The 23,361-nt window shown below is 44.9% G+C and overlaps 1 protein-coding gene across 3 annotated transcripts in view; it reads right to left on the bottom strand.

Moving 5' to 3' along the window:
- Positions 1 to 23,249, bottom strand: part of SOCS7 (suppressor of cytokine signaling 7) — a 30,083-nt gene extending 6,834 nt beyond the window's left edge. The window contains exons 1-9 of one of the 3 annotated variants that reach the window (XM_032457866.1): positions 22,063 to 23,249; positions 15,431 to 15,495; positions 12,992 to 13,096; positions 12,449 to 12,550; positions 11,454 to 11,584; positions 10,786 to 10,954; positions 8,404 to 8,532; positions 2,831 to 2,966; positions 2,259 to 2,412 (exon numbers count right to left, since the gene is read on the bottom strand). In XM_032457866.1, coding sequence (XP_032313757.1) covers positions 2,289 to 2,412; positions 2,831 to 2,966; positions 8,404 to 8,532; positions 10,786 to 10,954; positions 11,454 to 11,584; positions 12,449 to 12,550; positions 12,992 to 13,096; positions 15,431 to 15,495; positions 22,063 to 23,039 — 1,938 coding nt within the window. In that variant the 5' untranslated portion in view covers positions 23,040 to 23,249 and the 3' untranslated portion in view covers positions 2,259 to 2,288. The remainder of the gene's footprint in view (positions 1 to 2,258; positions 2,413 to 2,830; positions 2,967 to 8,403; positions 8,533 to 10,785; positions 10,955 to 11,453; positions 11,585 to 12,448; positions 12,551 to 12,991; positions 13,097 to 15,430; positions 15,496 to 22,062) is intronic. The other 2 variants (XM_032457867.1, XM_032457868.1) reach the window with 2 other exon arrangements.
- Positions 23,250 to 23,361: the final 112 nt, after the last annotated feature.

Genomic DNA, 23,361 nt, shown 5'->3' with positions numbered 1-23,361 from the left:
TTCCCAAATCACACTGGCTACTTAATATACAGATATCTGCTGAATGAATAAACAAATGGGGGAACTCATTATTAACTCTTGTGGAAAACCATTCCATGCTTGGATCTGTTAAAAATGTTCTTCTAAAGTTGGACTGAAATCCAACTGCTTGTAACTTTCACCCACTGTAGTCCTTGTTCTGCTCCCCACAAAGAATAAATTTAATCACTCTTCCTTAGGAAAACCTATTAAATACACTTTCTGTCTTTTGTCTACCAATCCCCTCACCCTAAAACTTCTCTGCTCCATGACATTTATTTGCCACATGATGAAGTGTGGAGCCCTCCACCACCCTGAGCCTTTCTCTGAATGTGCTTGTGTGCACGGGGGCTCCTTCTAGGGCACAGCACCCACAGAAGCGGTGCTCTCACTGAAGGGTCCCAATGACTCAACAGTAGTCGGGGAGGGGGGACCTCCCTAGTTCCCCACCACAAACACTGTGAAGCCACTGAGCAGAGAAACCCCCCGAGGCATTAGAGCACTCAGATGTCTCAGCACCCACTTCAGAGGGCACACAACCTGCAGACACGGGCGTGCCTCATTCAACTCACTTCTCTGCACTGCGCTTCGCAGAGACTGTGTTTTTACAGACTGAAGGCTTGTGGCAACGAAGCACTGTCAGATGATGATTAGCATTTTTTAGCAATAAAATATTTTAAAATTAAGGTATGTAGATTGTTTTTATAGACATAATGCTACAGCTCACTTAATAAGACTACAGTACAGTGTAAATATAACTTTAATGCTCTGGGAAAACGAAAAAGTCATGTGACTTGCTTTATGGCGACACTTGCTTTTACGTGGTGGTCTGAAACTGAACCCAAGTATCACCAAGGTATGCTTGAAATTGAAGACGTGATAAAGACACTGTAAGGATCCTTTACAGTAAAACTTCAGAGCCTCCCAGTTACCATTTCTTGGCTTGTGTTGTTTGTTTTTTATGAGGGGGAGGTAGTCAGGTTTCTTCATTGATTTCCACTCAGAGGAGATACTGGGGATTGAACCCAGGACCTCTTAGGTGCCGAGCACATGCTCTGCCACTTGAGCTATACCCTCCCCCACCAGGGTTACTATTTCTTGATTTCTCTTCTTCATGCCTTCTCCCCTGGGTAATCCTTATTAATCTAGCTCACATGTTTCCCTCCAATGGCAAAGGGATCAGAGACTTCCACAGCCAAGAGGAGACACACAGCTGGGTTTTCATCAAGAAAACCCCAGGGAACATAAACCCTAGCTGCCACTCTCTCCCCTTATGAAGAGAGCTGAGAATGTGGGGAGACTAAAGCTCCCTTTTCACTTCCAAGGCTGTCCCTCCTGGGGGTTTTTCCCCTTGGTTTGTTTTGAATGGGGCCACCCCTATGCAGAACAGAGCAGGTTAGAAGAGGAGTAGAAGTATTCAGTGCTTAAGAAGGACACTCCATACTAAGAGGAAAGATGGGGATGGGGGTGATCTTTGCCTCCCAAAGTAGATCACTAGAATGTGAGATCTTGCATGTAATCACACTACCAAAATCACCACTCTGCCAATTTTGTTCCTTACTCACCTCTACCTTTCAATGTTCATATTAAATGCAGTTTAAGATGACTAATTAGAATTCATCTGCACAAACCAGTATTCCAAGATATTTTATGGGAAAATAAATGAGAACTCAGTGAAGCAATGGGAGAATAGCCTCTTAGATAAATGAATTCGTTAGTTAATTCATTTCTTCTTTTCAACAATTCACTTTTCAGTGGCCCAGATGGAATTCCAAACAAGAGTGAGTTGTTTTTCCTCATCCTCATAGTCCAAGCCGTGGGACACAGTGCAGTTCTTACTGAAGTGCACACCTACTGCAATCAAAGGCATTTCATGTTCCCTTTGATGAAGTTTCCTTTCTCCCTGGTTTCCTGCTTTATATGTTATTTGTGCAATATTGGGGTGATCAGCCAGAGGAGAGAAGGGTGCACATTTAGCTGCTCTTGTGTGTCTCTATATTCAGTGATTAGCTTGCATGTTGCTTGGCAAGTACTCTTTAAGCCTCTCGTGTCTATCCGCCCTTCTCCCTGTTGGGGTATGTGTCCCCTTGGGACTCCATGATCAGATCTGGCAACTCTCTGGACAGATGCCTGGATAAGGGGCATACACATGGGGTGGGAGGCAGGGGGACGAGGCCCAGTGCATGATGATAACTGCCCAGGAAGAGACTACGCTGGATGGTGAGGCAGAGAGCACATACCCTCAGTGGTGACCAGCAGGGGGCCCCTCGCTACGTGGAGGGTTCCAACCCCTGTTGCTTCTGTTTGGAAATGAGCTGAGCTTCCTTTAGAGACAGGTATACCTCTTCCTGAGGATCATAGTAGTAGAACTTTCGGATATAAGAAATCAGAGGCCTATGAAAAATACAAGAGGGATACACACAAGATGTTATTTACATAGATTATAAAAGAAAGCCCACCTTTGTTCAACCCTCCCTTCTTTTCAAACCCTCTATGGTTGGGAAGACACCAAAGACTCTCTGCTGCCCTGACTTTCCTGCTTTCTCACTTATTACAGTTCTGTCTCCCTCCCCTTTTACCACCTCCACTCTACCCTTCACAGAGTCTGCAGAAGGGAAGCCGACACACACACACCTTCCTCATTCCTGGCTGCGATCTGACATTTCTAAGTCAGGTGCTAAGACACAGGACACGTAATGGGAGGACACCTGTGAGTACTGTCAGGCTCTGCCTGTGCACTCGGCTTGCAGGCCTCACTAACAGCTCTAACTAACCCTCCACTCCTGTCCCAACCCTAAAGACCCCATTGTACTTAGGCAGTGGGAGATCCGGGATGTGATCTATCCGGACGAGCTGTCGGATTCGGAATCGGCAAAGGTGCTGGAGGGATTTGACATTGCTGAATCGGGACACTGGGTACAGCAGCTGCACTGGAGTTGGTGGCAGTCCTTCAAGAATGAAATGGAGAGAAATATTCAAAGGAAACAATGCAGCTAACTATTATTTCCTTTACAAAGAGAGTCGAGGGAAGGGAAATGGGACTTCTTTATAGTTCATATATGTGTTCCGTGCAAAAGCTCCCTCCACAAAGGACTGCTGATTTCCATCTGCAGAAGCACCAATACCATATTTCATACTCAAGGGAATCTATCCTCCCCTGCCGAGGACCTCCCCGGCATCACTCTTAACAGCTGACAGTCCTGCTCTTCAGAACGGTTCAATGAAAAATGCCAAGCTAGAGACTGCCTGCAGCCAAGTAGCCAATCCCAGGCCCAAGGCCCTCAGTGAAGGGCAGGAATCAAAGGCATCCCTACTGGGGATGGGACATACTTGTTTAGCACATCTAGAGTATCCTGAAGGTGAGGACTGTTCAGAAAGGTCCCCAAAGGCTGCTCAGAAGGGTCCCCACCAAGGAGAGGCTGAAGGCAACAGCTGGGATCAAAGTTTATAAGCCACTCACTCCTGCCATTTACTTCAAGCTGGGACAGTCAAGTTGAGCTACCTCTTAGCCTTCCCCAACCCTCCATTCCCACCAACCACCCTTCTTGCATGTTGAAATTTTAGACTGAGTGAAAGGGGAAAAAGAAAAAGGAAAAAAAAAGAGGATACTTTTAAAAAGAAAAACAACTACAGGAGGTTGGGCAAGCTGGAATTAGCACTACTCAGTGCACAATGTCCTGCTGACGATGCCAGCCAGGCCCGGTGGGAGCCCTACAATCTTATGTTTCATCATGGTATCAGCAGGCTCTGTGCTGGAAATTCCAACCCCCACAAGGGTCAACGCTACAAAAGGAGACACCCAGAATGGCAAGGACACTGAAACAGGTTCAAAGAATATTCTAGTTTCAATAAACAAAGGGCCCATGGAAGGTAAACTAGCAAACTGCTCTCAGAAAGAATATGAGTTGCAAGACCTTTGAAAGAATTCTTTTCTCAGCCATTGTTCTATCAAAAGAAATTCTGTAGACACAACTTGTTGGAAAATAAAATATCTACTATTTTTGGAATTTAATTTCAAATGGTTTTCAAATTTTGTTTGAAAGTGTGAGATGAAAAAAATTAAGGCTTGCAGATTGCCTCCCAAAGCCTTTTCACGGTTGTTAACAACTGACTTTCTAAAAAAAAGATGAAATACATATTATGCTGTTACTAAACAAGCCAGCTTATCTTAAAATCATTTAACTCATTTAGTCTTCAAACTGTACTCTGAGACAGATACCACTATTATCCCCATTTCACATATGAAGAAACTGAGGCCTGTTGGGCTTAGAGAATTTGCTTATGGCACACAACAAAGCCGGCCTGCCTTGAAGACCTGCTCTGTCTGAGGAAGAGTTTAACCCAGGGAACCTCAAAGAAGGGCTCTCCAGGAGTCCTCCCAGAGCTTCTGTCCCTCTCGCTGGCTGACAGGGACACTGTCCAGGACAGCCACAGCATCTTGACTTAGGATCAGCCTCTCAGTCCCCACCTCTCACTCCCATCCTTTCAAGCCTAAGGCCTGTATTTTGAAGCACTGTAGCCCTCCTCCACTCACACACACCATTGGTTGGTCCTCTCCTCACACATCGTTTAAAAAAAAAAAAGAATTCACACCTGGATTTCTCTCTTGAATATATTTAAACTCAAGTGGTCTTACAATGATTTGGGGTTCAAAGGACTCTTTGAATTTACCCTTTCTCTCATATGTTTTAAAAATAGTCTTTAGTCAATTAAATGTAACAAACAATAAGCTTTGGGGGTTGGCTGTAATACTGCTACTCAACATGACGTTTCAGAAATAAAAGTAATTTACGTATCTAATGATTTGTTCCCAAAGACAGTATTACAGGACTTGTGCTTAAAGAGGTCAGGATAATAAGTAGCATACAATTATCTGATTGTTTGCCTACTTGAATTTTAATGACCATATAAACTTGCCTATTTAATTGTGCTACTTTTAGCCTTAAGTTCACAAATAGCTATTTGAAACCTGTTAACTCTCTGATATTCGCTATGTTAACATGATCATTTACTGTTTGCTCTCAAACACATAAAAAGACTGGAGTTGTCATATCCAGTGTTAAAAGCAGAGTTCAGAAATGGAAATAAATCCAACACAGGACACCAATGTAGCTAAAAGGGAAAGACAAGGTGGAACAGTGATCAACAAGAACTTTCCCCTGGTCCTCATGCCGGGGTCCTGGACACAAATCCAGCTTCCAGCCACTTCACTATTTTCTCTTCCCTTAAAAAGGGCCAGGTTAAAGATGACACATCTCTTCCAGGTCTGAGCACCCAAACACCCAGGTCCTTCTCCCACACTAAACTGTTCCCTGAAGACCAGAATTATCCAGTCCAAAATATCTGTCAATAGGGCTGAATTGAAAAACCCTACAATATAAGAAGACATATTATTGAACAAGTAATTATAGTGTTAATGATGGTTACAAAAGAGAAAGATACCAAATTCCTTAGAGTTGTCCAATTCAAAATGTGATTAAAAAAACAAAAAGTGTTTTTTCTTCATGCACTTCACAAATGGTGGCGATTCTCCTCGCTAAGGAGGACACATTCACTTTGAGTTCTAGCTCTCAGAGCATCAGAGATTTTGTGCTAATCCAATCACACTCTCCTTTTGAGACTGCTGCTTGGTCTTAGGGGTTTAGTTTACAAATGTGAAATGGACCAGACTAAGATGTAATCAAACAATCTCAGATTTGTCATGACCATGATCCAACATTGCCATAAGAAAAGAGGCAAACCAAGCTCAGGCACCATCACTTTTACTAAGGATTCCTCCCCTAGATGCTAATTATTCCATTTGCTCTAATTAATTCCTTTCTGCTCCTTATTTGCCACCATCCAGAACTTTCCCATTAGTCCTAGCTTTACAATTCCTATGATCCCTGGCATCCTTTTACACCAGTCTGGACGTGCCTGCTAGTGCATCCAGCTCTAGATTTGAGCCAGAAAAACCTGACTTTGCATCCTGACTCTGCAACTCACTATACATCAGTTTCTTCATCTGTATTAAAAAAAAGAAAAGGTGGGGGGATGGGCTTTAACATCCCTTCAAAGGATTTCATAAGGGCTAAATGAAATAATACTGGGCCCCTGGTAGGCATTCATCCCAAAGTCTAAACCAAAAGGCTCCTTTTAGAATTTACTGAATTAAAATCCTTGATGTAGGCTTACAGAGCTGAACCTAAATGCCAATGACTACTACTTCCTCACGAGAATCCTCTCCCCCAATAAAGTCAGCCTCACAGAATGCCTAGACCTCTGTGATAAGGAAGCCAGCAATGGTAAAGGAGAACACTTGGCCTTGCCTTCTTTGTCCCAAGCCTTCAAAGAGAGGTCACTTACGGTCTAGGGGCAAATACTAATTCACTTTGCCTCCTCAACTTGATTATGATTTTAAGTGCAAATAGGTATTCTACCTGTAGCATTCCCCACAGGTCCTACAAAGACACTCTCCACTAATAAACACAATTCTGTCTTCTTTATGTTTCCACAAATCCCAGCAAACTGAATCTTCTATTTGCATACCGCTACTTTTCCCTGTAACAGGCTGGGAAATAAAGTACAAGATTCGGGAGTTAGCTGGGCCTGGTTTGAATCCTGGCTTCAGCACTGATCAGCTGAGTGACCTTTAAAGCCAAAAGTGGCTTTACTTTTGAGCCTCGGCCTCAGTTTCCTCACTGGCAAAATAAAAATAGTCTTGTCTTTTTTGTTGTTGTTTGTTTGTTTAAATAGACCAATCTATTAGCTAACTATGGGGTTGTTGCAAGAAATAAGACATATTTAAAATAAAGAACCTGACAAAGTACCTGGCACATGATAAGCACATGATACGCAGCAATCACTACAAGCTCTAACCCTTAACAATGTTAAGAATCTTAGTTAAAATTTCTAAAGACAGAGCATATTTGTGGAATGAAATGAGCTATACCTAAGGAGTCCAAGAGTCCACAAGTCTCTCAATACTCAACAAGTAGATACATGCTCCAGAGTCCTCTGAGAGGACTTCCCTGGTTCACCCTCAGAGCTGATTGCCCATCCCCGTCCTTGTCAATCACTGCCATGCTTTGTACTGAATTTAACATGTGCTCTTGCCTTTATCTTCCTACCTGTCCCCTTTTTGAAGCTATGAGCTCTCTGAGGGTAGAGATGTGACTTATTTTTGATTCTGAGTTTCAAAAAAAGTGAGTGTTTCTTTGTTAAATAAATACTCCTCAAAAGCCACAAACTTTAAAAATTGCTAAGCAGAGTCAATTCCTATAAGAAAGGATTCTAACTTTTTCCTTTAACCAAGTCAACTGCATGAGACCCAACTGTGTTGACAGCACTGAGGCAAATACTAAATAAGTGAGAATTAATACAGTTCACACACTGTCATGCCTTATTTAAAACACTAAGATTATAAAACACATTCCTATATCCCAGCTCAATCCTGTTACTGATGTTCTTCTGGGGGCTCCCCAGTAACTTCTTTTTAGAGCAATTTCTTGGCATCCAGTTTGTTTAAGAATCTTAATTTGATTCAATGGAAAAGCATGAAGTTCTCATTTTAATTGTTTGTTTATTTATTTATTTAGTAGGGGGAGGTAATTAGGTTTATTTTTTAATGGAAGTACTGGGGATTGAACTCAGGACCTCATGCATGCTAAGCAGACACTCTACCACTGAGCTATACCCTCCCCCATTTTAATTCTGTTTTGATCTTACAAATTCTTCAGTTTTCCCAACACCATAAAAGCAGATTTCTCCAAACCATCCCCATTCCCCACCCTTCAACAGAGATTGCACAGATATCTTCCTACTTAGTGGGCAGGAAGACTATATAACCACACCAGCAAGGATGAGAACTGCCCAGTGCTCCCAAGTGGAGAGTAGTCTCTGTATTCAACACTGGCAGGGATACAGGACAACAAAAATATCTACTCTTCAATAGTAAGTTTAGTACAAATAGATAGAATCCAGAGCAGACTGCTTCTAAACTCAGCCTCCCTGACACTCACCACTGCCTTTCTAGTGAACACTCTTTTACTTTCCCTATTCCCATGGAAATGACCCGAGAGCTCCCTGTTTCATATGTAAGTGTGAGATGCCCAAATCAGGGACAAGGAGATACCTCTGAATGTTAAACATTCACATGATGCCTGAACATCAGAGGCGGAATCAGTTTTTTCATTCATGTGGTCAGAGAAGCAAAGATTCCTTCTCAACATATTGAGGGATTAACGTACAAGGGCAGGAGATTAAGCACTAGGCTCCAGGAAGAGTGGTTGCTATAGGAGCCAGGAAAAAAAGCTTCAAGTGTGGGGTTTTTGTAGGGTCGGGGTGGAGATCCTATACTGGCTCGTACCCAAGTACGTTAAATAATTAATGTAACTATAGCCTTACCTGGAACCCTGGATCTCAAGAAATAGAGAAACTTCCCATTCTTGGAGTGCATGATGGCTCTCTTAATGAACTCCACCACTGACTGACAGCGATCCTCAAATTTGGGATGACACCACAGGCTGAAGGTTCCTGCCATGGAAAGTAAGGAGAGATAAAAATGCAAAACTTCCTTCAAAAAGATCTGAGAAGCTGGCTTGAACATTTTAATGATTCTCACTTCTGGGAGGGTAGTTTGTGGTCAAGCTGAGTCAGACAAAGGTGGGGGTTCCTGCTTGTTCCACAACTAATGGAAAGAAAGATGTTGTCTTTAAGTAAGACATTAGGTCTTACAAGGTTTTTGTTAAACAAGTAAATAATAAATTAATGTCAGAAAAAAAGATACAAAAAGATTTTGTTGACTATGAACACTAATCTTTAGACCACAAACCATAAAGAAAAGACTACTAGCAAAAGCGAATTTAAATGACATCCCCTCAAGAAGATCTAAGTCTTCAAGGATGCCTGGGCTAGCCAAGGAAAGATAGGAGAAGCAGTTTTGTGGGCCCCACTCATTCATGTGCGTTAGGCACAAAAAATTAAATTCTAAGTCTTTTCTTCTTTAATTGCTAAAATCCCATGCCTCAACATGTTACAAAGATCCCACCCCAAACTTTAGAATCCCACAGGCAAAAGGGAATCTGAACTCCCATGGCTTAAAAAAACAACAAAAAACTCCAACAACTAAAGCGCTGAATCCAAGAGAGTCACAAAAGGGATACTCATCACTCAAGAGAACTGCAGATTTGAGTCTCCCTAGCTCCTCTTACAGGATCACTTAAAAAGATGAAGACAAATGTTCCACTGCAAACTAGCAACTGAAAGGCCCAGAGGCTTCTATTAAAAATTCCATTTATTCAAGGAAGAAAGTTCCCTTTGAACAAAAAGTAACTGGAGAACCATCTGAAAGAGCTCCCTCATTCCTGTCATCTCACCTCAGGAACCTAGAGGTCAAGCATTTATTCATCATTCCCCTGGCCTCGTCATTTATCATTTTAGTAGATTTATAAAAGCACTTCACTCTGAAATGCTTTGTTTTGCATTTTGGGTTTTTCGTTTGTTCGATTTTTTTTGTCTTTTTTTTAACTTGCTTTTCATTTTTAATTTATTAATATTTTTTCTTTTTCTTTTTTAATGGAGGTACTGGGGATTGAACCAAGGACCTTGTACATGGTAAGCATGTGCTCTACCCGAGCCATATCCCTCCCCACTTTGTTTGATTTTTGCTTTTAGGAACAGCAGGAAAATAGGTAGCTAAGTAATTCTCAGGTCTTTGGACTGAAGTTCCTTTCTTTTCATGCATCTCTAAGGGAGAGGTGGGGGCAGAGGAAACTTTAGACAAAGCTATGTTGACCTAAACAGCTACTTCCTGCCTCATAAGAGAAGCAAACCAAATAAATCCAGCAGAACATGACTGAGAGCAGGAAAGACATGGTGGTTCCTGAGAAGAGCATGAAACACTCTTACTTGAAATGCAGTAACTATTACAGCCCATTCAAGGTGGATCACCTGTGGGAAGAGTATGAGGGATGGAAAGGGCAAGTCCCTGAAACTCCAGAGTTCTTCACAATTTTTAAATTTGTAGATATCGCAGGTATTTTGACACAGGATGAATTACCCAGCCCTACACCAATGACCATCACAAGTCACAGAATGCCCCGATGCAAAGTCAATCCAGAGAGCAGTGCTGAACAAGTCAGCTTCCAGACGTGACTAGAACATTAAGCACTACCTGACCACAGAGCGGGAAGTACTGCCAGGGAGGAAGGCAGACAGTCTAAAGCACGTCGATCCTGAGAACTCTCAGAGCTCTGATGACTATTTCCTACGAGACTACAGGGCTGACAAGAAGTTGTCATCACCACGCTGCCTGACAGGAAAAGCTGATGTGACTATCAGGCAAAGACATCCAGAACAGACGAGTCACAGGATCAACACAAAATTGTCTTCTTTGTATATATGATTTAGCAGTAAATCTCTCTAGATGGTAAGGTTTAATTATGAACCAAAGCTTGGGAGAATTTGTCTAATGGTCCTAGGTTACTTCCTCCTTCTACCAAGGGAGTTTTACTGGCTTTGTTCAACAGTCTTGTTCAGACTCTCCTATTTAGGAGACAAGATGCTAAGAATACTTTTAAATAGAGCCCTTACTCTCCTCCCCACTCTGCCAATATTTCTTCTGGTGATCGAAACCAGTGCCATATCAACATTCAACTGAGTCTATGAGATTCCACCCCCTATTCATAGTTCCATTTCTATGAATCCTTCCAATGAAACAGTCAGATAGCAAAGGTAGAGAAAGGCAAAGCGGGAAGAAGGCTTCCTTCAGATGCCAGCACCTCTCACCTCTGTAGTGCTCCATTCTAGTGTGGTGGGTGATACCCTGTGATCGGAAACTGAGGCTCAGGATATAACGAGGATCAGAGCTGTCTCGTACCAGGAAAGAACCATCGGGCTTGCCCTTCAGCTTCATCTCTGCATCTTCCCAATTCATCGGCCCCCAATACCAACCACACTATGAAAGAAGAAGCGGTCAAGCAGTTAACAGAGAAATGTCAAAGTTTGCAGCACAATTTATCTTACCACAAAAACTCCTCATTTCTGAAACATTTCAGAATGTAAAAGCCACTAAGGGTGTCTCAACCATTAGCAATGAACATCAGGCTCATCATACTCTCAGCCCTGTAAAACAACAGCAGAATAACTCTACAATTCCATTACCAAGGCCCTGCAAAGAAAAGGAGGGGTACCTGGGTCACTTAATGTATCACCATCAGCTTAGACTATGTAAACACTTCTCCATAAACTTTCTTCATCACATTCAGATTTTTTTTCAGACTCAATTTTATGACATCTCTTATAGAACTAATAATAGCAGCATACATATTGCTTTCTCACTGTAAATACAGAGGCAAGGAAACCACTCTTCCTCTAAAAATAATAAAAGGGGAGCCTGGTACAGAATTAGGAGAGTGGGAGAGGAGGCAAACCACCAGTCCTTGGGTACCACCTACCTTCTCCAACTCTCGAAGGCTGGCTGCAAAGCTGCTCGAGTCGGGCCGGTAGAGGGGACACTGGAGGTGTTGTGGGGGCTGGCTGTGCAGGGATTCAGCTGCTCGGATGGGAGCAATCCGGGGAAATGCATCTGCAGGGCAAGAGAGTGGTGGTTATTGTTCCCAACCTCAAGCAGACCCTCCCCCCAAAACAGAGATGCTAACTGAAGACGGGCAAGGCATTAGAAGCTAAGCTGGAAAGGGGGGAAGCCAAAGCAGTGGAAAGAGCTGGATGGGCTGGGACAAAAAGCTGTGTGGGCTTGTGTAAGCTGTGAAGGATGGGTGGGGGCGTTTAACCCCAGGAAAGGGGTCGGGAGCTGCTCACTAACCTGACTAAGGTGACTACTTCGGGGCCTTCACCAGCCTAGATCGATTCCAACTTCTCCCACCACGAGGTGAAGTGCCGGTAAAGCAGCCTTGGAAATAGTGACTTGTTTACTTGCCCAGGAAGAGTACTGGCAAGTAGATTTTGCCAGGCAAGTAGAAAAGAATGTCGATTTCATTCGTTTTATTCCTTGGGTACTGGAGGCTGGCAAAGCAGGTATGGGCTAAATGCTTGGTACTTATTTACAAGGCTGCAATAAATACTAAAAGCTTAGAAAAACCACAGGACTCTGAAAACCAGCAACACATTAAACCTCACTCTGCTGAAACTAAGGCAGTTTCCTAAGTGATATCTACTCAAGGACTGCAAAACTAGTCTCAGCAGTAAAGAGACAAGAATTCCAATGGTCTGTTATCTCTAACAAAAATCAGATTCACCTCCATAAAAAAAAAAAAGGGTTAAAAAAACCAGTTCTTGGCCTCATTTCCAAGAGTTCTGGTCCTGCCAAAGGGATAAAATTTAAGCTTTCTCATAAGTACTGTTATTTCCATAAATAGATTTCTCCCATCCTTCAAAAGTTTCTCACTTTGTACTCCCAATGCTTCAAGTCTTGCTGCTAAACTAAGCTAACCTGGGGCATGGGGTGGAGGAGGCGGAGGTAGGGGGAAAGACTGCAGGGAAGACCCCATCGGAGCCACAAGGACAGATGTAGGCAGCGTCCCACTGATATCATCTAGAAGAGAGAACAAAAGCAAGAGGTTCAGAAATATGAGCGCAGAATGAGCAGGGTGAAGGTAGTGGAGATGAGAAGGATCAGGCTGCCTGCTGAGGCAAGATGGCCTGACTTTCACCCGGTCTTTTTGCACAGAGGGCAACAATCATCTTAATCTGGTTTCCTCTGCTCGAAAGTAGGCAAGTAAGCATATTCCTAAAGCTGCCCACCAGCAGTAGATTCAGGGCAAGATAAATACAGATCTGGTCAACATATGGACAGGAAATGTTATGTATGCAGGTAAGTTTCAGGAGATGACAGGGGTGCTCAGAAAGGGACAGGAAATAAGTGGGTCAGCATTAGAAACCCAGGAGCTTGTTTGGCTCCTGGCAAAGAACAACAAGTCCAGAGAGTTCACCCTCCCACCAGGGTAAGAAGGCAGAGAGGGAGAGGAGACTGTACCTAGGAGGCTGAGGCTTCTTCGTGGAGGAGGAGGGGGAGTTGGAGGGTGTGGAGAGGTCATGCCCCGCTGAGAGATGTCCACATCCACAAGTGACACTGTTTCACCTGAGAGATTCATGGAGCGAGCATGTTACAGAAGCACCTTGCCCAAAGCCAAGGCGGGGAAGCAGAGGGCAAGCAAGGGAAGCTAGAGGTCCACAGCTCTCAGAAAGCTCAAATCTAATGCTCCCACGGCTGGAGTACCCCCCAGCCCCCCAGCCCAGGCACCAGTCCGAACACCTGGGAAGTCAATTTGAAATTCTGAGGTCAATTTTAAACTCTATTGCTCCTTTACCTTGCTAAAGATCAAGGATCTTTAGAACAAAAACATGGGATTGACTGGAAAAGCCAACTAATGTTGGCTCTGCCACTGAGGATATAACCTTGAACAAGAAGTCTTCTTTATTCAAATGGAACCCACATTTATTTTTACAGACTTGTATACCAATTTCTGCCTCGGGGAGCAGGGCAAGCAGTTTGTTACAAGCCCAAACGGACATGGAAAGCAAGTGCCAGAAAAATGTAAGAACTGCTTAGCTGAATGCTTAAAGGTGCCAACGTTAGCCCCAATTTCTTTCTAAATGGCTTTCCACATCTAGATTTTCCAGAATATTCACGCATAAGAGAACTATTTCATATATCAACTAATTCCTAATAACTGAGGCTACAAAGGCTGAAAAGCCTATTTACAACCCTAATAATGAACTACTTCCACAGTCAGCCAAAAGTCAGGTAAGCCTAGTCACAACAGGAACTCAGTGGGGGGTGGCATGTGGTTTCTCTTCCCAGCATGTCATGCAGTTCTATCCTCTGACATATACAGTTCTTCTTGCCACCCAACCCCATCTACCCTTTCTCAAATTTGAATCACCAGAGTGAAGGGTATTTTATCAACAAAAGGTTCATATTCAAAAATTGGTTTGTTTTGGTAGGTCTGATCCACAAGTCAGAACCTGGGATTTCTCTAATTTAGCCCTTAGGATGTTATTTCCAACACCCTTTTCTTGTTTAGGAAGCTGAATTAGCCCCTCAGCTAGAATTTTAAGATTTCTCAGTTAAGAAAACAAGGTAACAAATATCTCTAAAAGGCCAGGAGCTCGGCTTTCAGAATCTAATACATTTTTAGCAAAGGCCTTGAATATTAATTAAGATAAGCAGAAAAGCTCTTCCAAAAGTCATCAGGGGGAGTTCTAGGAACTCATTACACAGCTTAATAACTGAGGGCCTAACTGCCCAGAGCAATGCAATGAGCCCAGGCAACTGTGTGTCCCAGAGGGTCAGAGAGGTCTAGATTGCAGGTAGCACAGCACTTAAAGGATATAATTTAAGAGAGCTAAGGCTCTTTGAAACAAGAATACCGAACCTGAAACTACAAATGTGGTTTTCATTACTTTAAAAAGGAAACAACTACTAACTAGAAAGACATTCTGCTACAGGATAAGATCCTTTAATTCTTTGCTTGGGGTAAGAACAGAGGACCTCCTTCTCCATTTGTGCCTATTTGTTCTGACAGCTCACAGCAGTCTACCCAGTAATGGGGGGTTCCCACTAGCCTGCTTAACATTTTCCTGGAAATATCCATTCCCAGATCATAATTCTTGCAGTCATCTTTTTGAGGGACACAATATCCAAAAGAGTTTAAAATTGGGATTTGGTTTAAAGGCTTCTCAGCCATGACCAGCAAGGAGCACTGTTTCTGGGACTTGAGGCTGTGCACTCCAAACCTCCTTCTCCACAGCTCATTCCAGCAGGAGCTTCACACCTGACTCACATAACAAAAGGTCTCCTCTCAGAAAAAGCTCCCCTTTAAAGGAGAAGGCAAAAAGATGTCTGAGGCTTTCCTACTTTAGCAACTGGGTTCCCTGCTGCAAGAGGAGTCTTAAATTAGATACAATGAAGAACTCTAACAGCTGCAAGAACTGCCTGCCCCTAAAATGGGTAGGACAAGAGTTCATGTGATCCCCCTTGCTCAAAGTCTTTAAAAATAGACCAGATCATCATGGATCGTATTTATTAGATAATCCATGAACTCCCACTCCCTGGGAAGCTGGGACAGAAATTGCATGACTTCTAGAGAGTCCTTTATGCATTATGAGCCTATAAATTTGTAATTCCTACTTTTAATTTATACGTGATGGCCCTGAACTAAAGCACTGCATAACTGCCAGGGTCACTAATTATCAGCAAGCAGTCTCTACCTCAAACTATAAAGCATCCAAAGTCAGGAACACATTCCACACCACGAAAATAGCCTCACCCCAAACCCAGCGGGCACGGAATGAAGAAAACTGCAGACATGCCTGAAGCTCCCTCTGTGATGCATCTGCAGGTGTTTACTGACAGGTCTTAGAACACTCCTGCTTTCAGATGTCAGAAGAAAAAGAAAGAGATCACCCTTACCTGTGAACAGGGGGCTGAAGGAGACTGGAGAAAAGGCACTTTGAGTTCTTGTCAACCTGGGTTTCCTGGGGGGGAGGGGTGAGAAAGCACACAGAGAGAATGAGGCGGGGAATGAATACACATGCATTTAAATCACCGCAACACTCAATTCCAGATGCACCGAAAAACAAAGCAAACCCTAGTCATTGTCAGCCACACTTTTGTAATAAAGCCTAAAATTTAAAGGGGGAGAATGAAATCATTAAGGCAATCCCTTAAATAGATTTGGCTACAGAATTCACCAGCCTACCAAGCAATAAGAAAGCCCTTTAGATCTTCCCATACCCAGCACATTGAAAAAATTAAACACCTTGAGTGGTAATTAGCATGTCCATTTCTAGAGGGAGGAAGTCAGATGCAGAGTTGATTTTCATATGGGAGCCAAGAAAAAGGTTCTTGACCTGAACAGGTGCCATCTCAGGGCAACAGCTTTCCCTCTGCGCCCACCCTTAGGAGCAGGAGGCCGTGAACCAGGCACAATTCTGGGACTTGAGAGCAGCACTACAGGATGCACCTGCAATTTGCAACTAGTAAGACCTCGGATTTCTGCACAAATGTCCCCAAGCCATGGGTCAAAGCCATCAGCTAACAAGGGGGCCCCTTCCAGTTAGGGGCACTGTCTGGCACCCAAAGAAGGTGGCACCTTCCCCTCTCGGAGCTGCCAGTCATAGTGCTCGCCCCGTGACCTCTCCTTGATGCTGCTCCCCTAAACCAGCTGGGAAACCCAGACATCCTGTGAAAAGATACACCAGAAGTAACTTCACTTTGCATCAATTTCAACTGGCTTTTCAGTGCGAAATGAAAGAAATCCAAAAGACTCTGACGAAGACCTTCTGATTAGAAACGTGCTAAGCCCAAAAAACTCACCTCAGGATGACTGAATTGACTACAAGGGAAAGAACTTGTGGAGGTGATGAAAATATGCTATACCTTGACTGCACTAGAGGTTATGATGACTAAATACATTTGTCAAAATTAATAGAACTGAACAACTGAAAAAGGTGTATTTTAGGTGGTATATAAATTATATCTCAATGAATCAAACAAAAAAAATTCCACCACCAAATTAAGTGCCTGACTCTACACCTTGTAGCTGGTTCACTTTCCAAAAGTACTTTCACCCAAAGGACTAAATAAAACTTCAGCTGCACCAGTAGACGGGGGCAGAAGCAAAGAAAATCCAAAATGAAATCCTATTTAAAATTATTTAATTTTGGAAGATCTTTATGTGTTTATGTTTTAAAAAAGAAGTCTGTGCTTCTCAGAACTCACTTCAAACAGAATTTCACAACCATACTGTGAAGACCTTCCTCAGAAATAGCCGAGATGCTGGATTCCCTCTCCTGACCTATCACACTCCCTCTGCAGCCGCCTCCATGCTGCGACTTGAGAAGTCTAATGATGGTGCCCACCGTGAACGCCCCACCCACAGCACACACAGGAGAGGTGCTGCATCAGAACAAGACACAAGCACACACAGTCTATTTATAAAAGTCACTCATGGCCGTCTGCAGCTTAGTCCCAACACTCCAGAGGGCTGGAATGGAAAGTTAATTTCACTGGACATGAGCTTTAAGACTGAAGAGATTCCAAGCTGATTTTTATTCGATAACTTGTGGGTACAACATTAAACTCAGCAAGCGGAAACCTAAAGCACTGGCCTTTCAAAGGGTTCACACCTCAGCCATTTGGCCGTTTGCCTCTTTTCAAAGGAAGCTGCATTACTCTGCCATCTGCCCATGCTGAGGACGAGCCTCCTCAGTGCCAAGCACTGAAGAACAGCAGTACCCAAATGCACACATCCTGCGGAGGCCTTCTCGCTCCAGCTCATCTTCTCCCCATCCCCAGCATTCTGAAGGAGAAAATCATAGCTTCCAGAATCTAGAAAAAGAAATACATCTGACTCTAAACCCAGGCAGAGCCATTTAAGAGCCCTGGAATGGCTTCTTCTGGCAAATAAGGGGGTCTCAGAGCTGGAAGCTTAGAGAGATAGAAGGTCTAAGAGGCTGAAAGGCTAACAATAAATATGAGTGCTTCCCTCACTCTTTGGGGAGACATTGTATAACTAAAAATCCAAAGCAGTTTCTGTCTCAAGGATCCTGAGAGCATTCTAATGGCAGTCATTCATAAAAAGACCAATCTAGACAACTATAAAAAAACAAAGCAAGGGAATGATTAACAAAAAATTGAGGATAGTGGTTACATGGGGGAGGGGAGATGTAATCAGGAGGTAACACACAGGGGTCTTCAAAGGTACCATTCTATTTGTTAAGTTTAGAGATGGATACCTACGTATACATTTCATTATTAGAGTACATACACTTTATATATCTCCATATATAAATATATGAAACATTTTAAATGATAATCATTCTAAGCTGGATGTGCTGTTTTTTGGAGAGCAACACGAAAGATACAGCTCTGGATAACATTTTTAACTAACCCTTCTATACTACATTCCCATGTCATTTTATTCCTCCCCAGATCACCCTGACAAGCATTAGAGTACAAAGTTAAGTCACTGTAACTCTGCCAGTAGGCCACTTGCATCAGCAGCAGAAGGGCCTGAGGGGTGGGGTGGGGTAGGACTTGGTGGGCTATGCCTCAGGTAGCAGAACAGGACAGAGGCAGCAGAAGACCTTATGCAAAGGCCATCTTTAAGGCTAACAGTCCTTTGTGTCAGCTATGCATTGCTTGCGCTGCAAGTAACAAAGAGAGAGGAGGCCTCTATCCACTTCCACTCTGCAAATTAATTGTTCAGCAACAGATCTGCGGGATAAAAGGAGTTAAAAGCATTAGACTAGACAGGCTGACAACACATTGATATATCCATTGGCCACTTTTCAAATACCTTGAAACCTAAAATATAAACAATGAAATAGTAATGCTCTCTCTCTCGTCCATTAATCTCCTTTACGGTGTCCTAAGATTTACACATGTCCTTTTCTAACTTCTAAAGTAGGAGGTCCAAATATCAGGTTTTGCAGCCACAATTTACCTCTGCCCTGCTAAAGCACACATTGCCAAGTCAGCCAGCCTGTGCCATTTCCAACATATCATAAGCCAGTGTCTGTTCATGTGCTACAGGCACAAAAACCATGTGTTCATTTTTAGTTCCAATACACAGACATCTGTGCAACAAGGTCAGATCCAAAACTCCATCGTAAACCAACTAAAGAACCTATGGAGCGAACTTCCAGGGAAAAGCCCAGAGGCACAGCCCAAGGTCTAACCTTAGAAATTATGTTAGTGGGCAAAATGTTACAGAGTAAAAGACACAAGACTCAAACAGACAGAGATTTCTGAAGCCAGGCTGCTCATCCCAAAAGAAAGCTGCCAACCACAACCACTTTATGGAAAAATAGTCAAAAAGATCAACGAAGCATGGACCCAAAATACAAACATAAAGTCATAAAGTCCTCCCCATACCATAAAATCATTTCGCTCTCAGCATGTCCTGTTCTTTCTCAAAAAGACCCCCTTAGACGTGAAGACCCAAGAAAAAAAGGGTTTCTCGTATCTGCCAGGTCTGTCCACGACAGCAGGGCCCCAAACTGATGCCAAGGCAGCCTGCCTCTCTTTCCAGAATTGGATCTTCTTCCCCAAACAAACAGATAGGAAACCACTACAGAACTGTTCTCCATTTTTCCACCTCACAACTATGAAGACTGCCAGTAATAGCCTCAACTGTTAAGTAGGAAAAAAGCAAACCTTGAGAAACAAACAAGGTACCCATTTCCAACCAAGTACGTATTATGTGATGATTCCAAAAAGTCAGATCAAATGTGATTTCTCACCAAATACAAAGGAAGACAATCAGCTCAGCATATGTGAAACAGACAAGGGAACTTCACTGGTTTTCCTGAAATAGCAGTTCTATATAACACTGAAGCCCATAGGCATCAAGCCCAGCTCTTTGAATTCCAACATATGTGTGTTACATGGTCTCGCCCAGTTCTCCAGAACAGAAACCTGATTAGCTGGTGGGCCTATTTCTTCCTTCACTTCAAAAGAGTTCTCTGAGACTCAGTATAACCAGGAAGGTCAACTTAGCAGACTCTAACGCATCTGAAATAAACTAGTTTTGCTTAATGTTAAAATATGGAAACTGTTAAGCCTTATAAAAATGACTGAAGGAGGGATTTTCTAGTGATAGCTGTGGGAAAGGCAGATGCTGAGAAGAGCAAAGAGAATCATGCCCAGAGGTTATTGTAAAAGCCCAAAATTATACAGCAAAGACTGCAGAGACTGGTAATTAACTCCAACCAACAATAAGAAGGCAGGCATATACCTTCTGGCAAAAGACAGACATTTCTCATGGCTTCCAGGTCCTACCAATCAAAATAAGAGAACAAGCTAAAAACCCAAACTTAGCCTTCCTCCCAATAGGGCAGACTTAGTAAGGAGGTGCAGATCCATAGCAATCACAACTACCCCGGCCAGACTTCCCAAGATTCTCACAGCTGCGAGGCTGCCAGCAAGACTGGCACATAGTAAGCTGTGGGAAAGCTAACAAGCAAATCTAACAGCACCAAATCCTAAGCATTTAAAAAAAAAAAATCACCAGTTCAATCTCATTACTTCTCCAAAAGCACAAAATATTCCATCTCAATTTCTCTTGTCTTCATTCTCTATTCGTAAGGACAGGAACAAGACCGGAAGCACTCCCATTTTACAGACTGAAAAAAAGGGGGGAAGCATGAAGAAGACAAAATTGGTCTGCACCCTACAGCTGGTGTTGGAGCCCAAAAGCAATCTAGATGTTCACATTCTCTGTACAACATGCTGCCTCTTAACAGCAGTCAAGCAAACGTTCATACATGAGTACCTAGCTCTTCTCCAAATCATCAGAAAAAGCTCTTGGACCAAAAAATGTAATTCTCCAGTGCCCTGAACTAAGCTTCTTTGCAGAGCTACAGCCCAATTTGCTCTGCAGCAGAAATCTGTATTGTGCTTAGTGTGAGGGTTGGTGACAGAGCAGCCAATGACCATTAAATTCTGCTTCCAAAGGCAAAAAACCATACAATGTTATTCGCCTCTTCCTCTTCCTAATCTATTAGATGTAGCAGCTAATTTCACGCCACACCTCTTATTTGGTGTCTCCGAAATCTTAGACCAAGTCCTGGTCAATACGCAACAAAGGTAGACAAACCACAAGAAAATTAGTCATCTATCCTATGTCATTACCCACAGCTTCAATCCTGCCCTCCCCCAACTGATGAAAATTTCATCTACACTGGTAAGTGGAGCATCGAAATGCAGAGCCTACCACAAATAAGCTGTTTCAGCAGCCACACACTTTTCCAGACCTGAGCTCCCAGCATGAGTTCATTGGGAGGCAAATGCAGAAACATGCACCTACCTGAAGGGACAACATGCATCAACCTACTGATTTTTTTAGGGAATCTGGGTTTGGTGATCCCCAGGATGAGCCCCTGGCACAGCTGTTCAGAAAAGGCAACAAAGTCAATGGGACCCCACACTTTCCTCTTGGAGTATAAGTTCCCTTGAAAAGAAAAGTTCATGGATGAATGGTTCCCCATCCAGGCCACATCTCTGGATCAACAGGGGAGCTTTTCAAAAATTCATATTCTTGGGTCCTCTGATCTTTTCCCAAAGCTCCCCATGTGATTCTGGTGCACAGTAAAGTTCTCAATTTATTTGTCTACCTGTTCTTCAGCCTTGGGTTGTGGCTATCCATCAGTGTGTCTCAAGAATCCATCACATGAACTACACCAAAACCAACTCCAATGGTTCTAAGAACCCATTCAACAGCACAAACCACGATGGTACCACAAGGGAGGTTTCATTTCACTGACACAAAACTTGACAGCTTTCTAAACTGATATACAGATCTAACACTGGATGTCAGAGAGCAGTCCACCCTTCAGAGATGCAGGGAAAAACTCAATGGCTAAGTTTGGTATTTTCATCATATGGCCTACAGCTCACATGTCCATACCTCGCAATTCTCATATGGGCTTGAGAGCAAAGCTTTTTTCTACTTTCACGGTGGTCAGTACACAGTCTTGAGATAACAAGTATATGTAAGAGACCAACTAAGAAAACATTAAAACTGAATAGAGATGCCCAATTGACTGCTGGCATACTGCACAAGTCTGTCACATCATTTGTATGCGTTAGTGTGAAGGGGGTGAGGTGTTGATACACAGAAAGAATAAGCAAAAATGCAGCATCAACTTTTTGCCTAAAGGCCACACATTTTCAGCAAGCTCCCTGCCAGGGGTAACAGGAGACAAACTACTTGGAAAAACTTTAAAACCTGAGCCAGGGTTGGGGTATGAGGGTATGGTTTCAAATCACCTCCCAACTAGAGAGATGCTAACCAGCTAAGAAGTATCACGGAGCAGGGGGCAAGGGGGACTGGATTTTTAGAGCAAAGGCTGCTCCCACAATTAGCTCTGGCCTAAAGGGCGAAGTCACCATCTTTAGTCCCAAGTCTCTGTTTCTCCTTATGAAGGCTATATCTTAAGAACTGTCAGGATCGTGTTAGCAGTAGGGGAAAAAAAAGGGAAATGAAACAAAAAAAGGAAGTTTGCCAGCCAGCCCCACCGCCCCACCGCCGGTCTCACCTCCCCGAGTCCAGCTCCTGGCCCGTAGAGCCTCCCATGTCTGTCAGGCTCGCAGCTGAAGCAGCCAGCTCTCCAGAAGGCCTCTTGCCGGCCCCATCACCACCGCCGGAGCCACCGTTGCAGCTCTTCGTGCGAAAGAGGCGACTGAGGCGGATTTTGAGCGAGCCCTTCCGAGAAGGACCCGCGAGCGGCTGGAGGGGCCCAGGAGGAGGAGGGGGCGGGGGAGGTTGCTGTTGCTGCTCCCCTCTACTCGAGCGCCCTGGAGGGACCAAGTCCTGCATCGGGAAGGGCACCGGGGGTAATTCAGGGCCTGGGGGCTGCAGCAGAAGCCGGCCGCCTCCTCCTCCCCCACGGCCCGGGCTGCTGAGCTCCTCTTCCGAGCAGCTGTTAGTCTCCAGGCTCTCGGCCTCCGACTCCAAGCCCTCCAGGACCAGCAGCGCGTCGCTCGTTTCTGTGGGGTCCTCCCCGGCCTGCGGGGTGGCAGCAGGCGGCACGGGCTGCGGAGGGGGAGGCTGCGGGGGGCACGGGCACGGGCAGCAACCCCCGCCGACCGTCTTGACCCCCGGCCCTGCCGGCTGCCCGAGCCCCAGAGCCGCCAACTGCGCCTCCAGTCCAGCCGCCGGGCCCCAGGTCCGCTCGAGCGCCAACCCCGGCGACAGGGCCTTGGGGTCCAGGGCACAGCGGTGCCGGGGACACAGCAGTTCCGAGGGTCCCGGCTCCGGGGCCGCCTCCGCGTCCTCCTCCTCTGGCGGCCGACCCACGTTGCGGAACACCATCAGCTGCGGCGGCCGGGAGCCCCGCGGGCCGGGCCGCGCGAGGAAGGGTGGCGGCGCCGGGCCATGGCCCGGGGGCGGCGGCGGCGGCGGCGGCGGGCCTGGCTCGGGGGCCGCCTCTCCGTAACCGAGCAGGCGGCTCAGGACGCGGTACGAAGCGGCCGCCGCCGCCGCCTCGCCATCCCGGAGCTCGGCCCCCTGCATCGGGGAGAGGGAGGGAGGGCGGGCGGCTGGGAGCCGGGCTGGGGTGGGGACTAGGCCGGGCCCCGCCAGAGCCCCGCCCGCCGCGGCCCCCGGAGCAACAGCGCTAACGGCCGCCGCGGCCTCTGCCTCATAGAGGGGGCGGGGGACGCGCGGAGCCCAGCGCGAGCCCAGGCCGCGCGCCGCCGCTGCCGCCGCCGAGCACCGCCCCCGGATGGCGTCACTTCCTGGAGATGGTGGCCACGCCCCCTTCCCGGGGCGTGCTCGCGCCGGCCTCTACAGAGCGTGACGTTGCGCGCAGCCTGGGCCGCTATTGGCGGTGAGC

Source organism: Camelus ferus, chromosome 16, assembly GCF_009834535.1.
Source record: "Camelus ferus isolate YT-003-E chromosome 16, BCGSAC_Cfer_1.0, whole genome shotgun sequence".
Classification (NCBI taxonomy): Eukaryota; Metazoa; Chordata; class Mammalia; order Artiodactyla; family Camelidae; genus Camelus; species Camelus ferus.
This window is presented reverse-complemented; position numbering and strand designations above follow the sequence as displayed.